Source organism: Octodon degus, unplaced genomic scaffold, assembly GCF_000260255.1.
Source record: "Octodon degus isolate 3935 unplaced genomic scaffold, OctDeg1.0 scaffold00178, whole genome shotgun sequence".
In the NCBI taxonomy this organism is placed as follows: Eukaryota; Metazoa; Chordata; class Mammalia; order Rodentia; family Octodontidae; genus Octodon; species Octodon degus.
The window spans coordinates 134416-136708 of NW_004524754.1; the positions used below are offsets into that span (position 1 = coordinate 134416).

General features: G+C 48.5%; 1 protein-coding gene across 1 annotated transcript in view; it reads left to right on the forward strand.

The window, feature by feature from the left end:
- Rbp5 (retinol binding protein 5) overlaps positions 1-1167 on the forward strand; it is a 5417-nt gene extending 4250 nt beyond the window's left edge. Inside the window, exon 4 of the mRNA XM_004643513.2 lies at positions 893-1167. Coding sequence (XP_004643570.1) covers positions 893-946 — 54 coding nt within the window. The 3' untranslated portion in view covers positions 947-1167. The remainder of the gene's footprint in view (positions 1-892) is intronic.
- Positions 1168-2293: the final 1126 nt, after the last annotated feature.

Sequence of the window (2293 nt, forward strand, 5' to 3'; positions counted from 1 at the left end):
ACCTGGGGAAACCACACTTTCCTTGCTGGCCATCGTATCATCCTTGCAAGAATGCTTCGTGGTTTTTTTTTTGTTTTGTTTTTGGGTTTTTTTTTTTTTTTTTCAGAACTGGGGATTGAACGCAGGCCCTTGCGCTTGCCAGGCAAGCACTTATTCTACTGAGCCATCACCCCACCCCTCTCTTTGCTCTTTTACTAGGCCACCCTCACTGTTCCTAAAATCACTCACTCCCCCTCTCCATGCACTGGTTAATAAAATAGTAGCAAGCTGAAGAGTCCTTGTCATTGGCCATCCTGAGGCACTGATCTCCCAACCCCCATTTTTGTGCATTACTAAATTGTCTCTGCCTCTTATTTTATCCTTTGTTTTACCCTTCATACAGGCAATTGGGGATCTTGGCCAGGTCTCCAAACTCAACAAGAAATAAATGAATAAGTAATTTAATTTAAAGAAAACAAGACATGGGGTATAGCTCAGTGGTCTAAGTGCCTGCCTGGCAAGTGCAAAGACCTGGGTTCAATCCCTAGAATTGCATGCCCTGCCACCATGCAAGTCACCGAAACCAGCCTAGAATCCCAGTGCTGGGGAGGCTGGGACAGGAGGATCACTATGAGTCTGAGCTGCATGATGAGACCCTGTACCAAATAAATAAAGGAATAAATAATAATAACAATAACAATAATAATAATAATTAAAACCAAATGTGGTGGGGATAGACACTGCACATCTCCTGGCCAAGCGCCCTTCCTTTGAGGTGAAGAGTTAGGGAACAACTCCCCATACATCAAACGCTCTAGCTGTTATTTCCTAAAGGAGTAAACAGAAGTCAAAGGCTTTGAGAAAGGAGCTCAAGCTGGGAGAACCCTCTTCCTCTCTCCTCCTCCACCTCCAGGAGCTGACAGCGAAGAGCGCCGTGTGCAAGCAGGTCTTCAAGAAGGTCAGATAGCCCACAAGAAGCTGACCCTCCAGACCCCTCTTCTGTGTCCCCTTCAAGCTCAGACTGTACCGGGTCAGCGCATCCCTGTCTCCTCCACTTGTTAATCGGTAACTTGCAGCCCCCAGCTCAAAGTCCTTCCTCTCTCATACTCCTCTGCCCAACAGCTGTCCCTGTCCCAGGTCAAAGTCTGGCCTGGATGTCAGCCCTGGAATAGAACATTGTCTCTTTCATTCTCTTGCTTTTTGATTTTCTTAAGCTCTGGAAACTTTGTGGGCCAAAGTCAGGGAAATCTATCCTGGTGGGTCTTTGAGAAAATTGTGACTGGGTTCAAGATTTAAATGGAAGCCACTTGGAAAAGTCTGCTTATTTCCTTGCTCTAAATCTCAGGTACTTGACAGAGGCCCCTCATACCAACATCATAGGGTGTCCTGGCTATTCGATCCCTCCATCCCCCAGGCAGGGAAAAAGGACAGAACTAAGAAGACTCTTGTCCCAAGAGCTCTGAAATAGTGCCTTGGCCTGCATGGCTTCTTTAGGAAACACAGGCAGCAAGAAGGCCCTGGGAGAACCAAAAGGGGAGCAGTGGGAGGATAGAAAGCCCAAGGATAAAGAGCTGAGGGATCTGACCTGGGAGGGGAAATGGCAGGAGCTGGCCCACTGTGGAGACAGCAGGATCATTACAAGTTTGTAACCAGCCTGGGCTACAAAGTGAGCTCAAGGCCAGCCTGATCTGCATAAGGAGACCCTGCCTCAAAAAGACAAAGGAAGGAAAGAAAAGAAGGAGGGAGGGAGGGAGGGAGGGACGAAGGAAGGAAGGAAAGAAGGAAAGAAGGAAGGAAGGAAGGAAGGGAGGAAGGAAGGAAGGAAGGAAGGAAGGGCACAGAGGGAGGAGTAATTCAGGGTCAGTGCCAGCTCCAGCCTCGGTCTCCTCCCTCCCTTCCAGGACCTTGGTCCGTTCAGAATAAAAGTCTGGGGGGGCACGTGGCACAGAGAGTGTGGAAGGGCTGGAAAGGCAGCTGTTGGAAAGTCCCTGGCCTTCACAGCTGAACCCCCTCACCCCTTCTTCCCACATTGGTAAGGCCCCTACACATGCATGGCAAACACTGGGGTTCTGGCCAACAAGAACTGGGCTTATACTACTGACCCTATCACATACCCTGCAGTGAATTTGGAAAAAAGACTCAGAATTGGATTGAATCACTTATTCTCTGCTCAACCTCTCCAAAGATGTCCCCAGCAGATTGGGGCACAGGGGCTCTTCTTCTTGGCAGTCACCCAACAGAAGCTGAAAATCTTGTCCTGTCCCCCTCCAAGGGGCAGGAAGATGCTCAGTGTTCTTTTTTTTTTTTTTTTTTA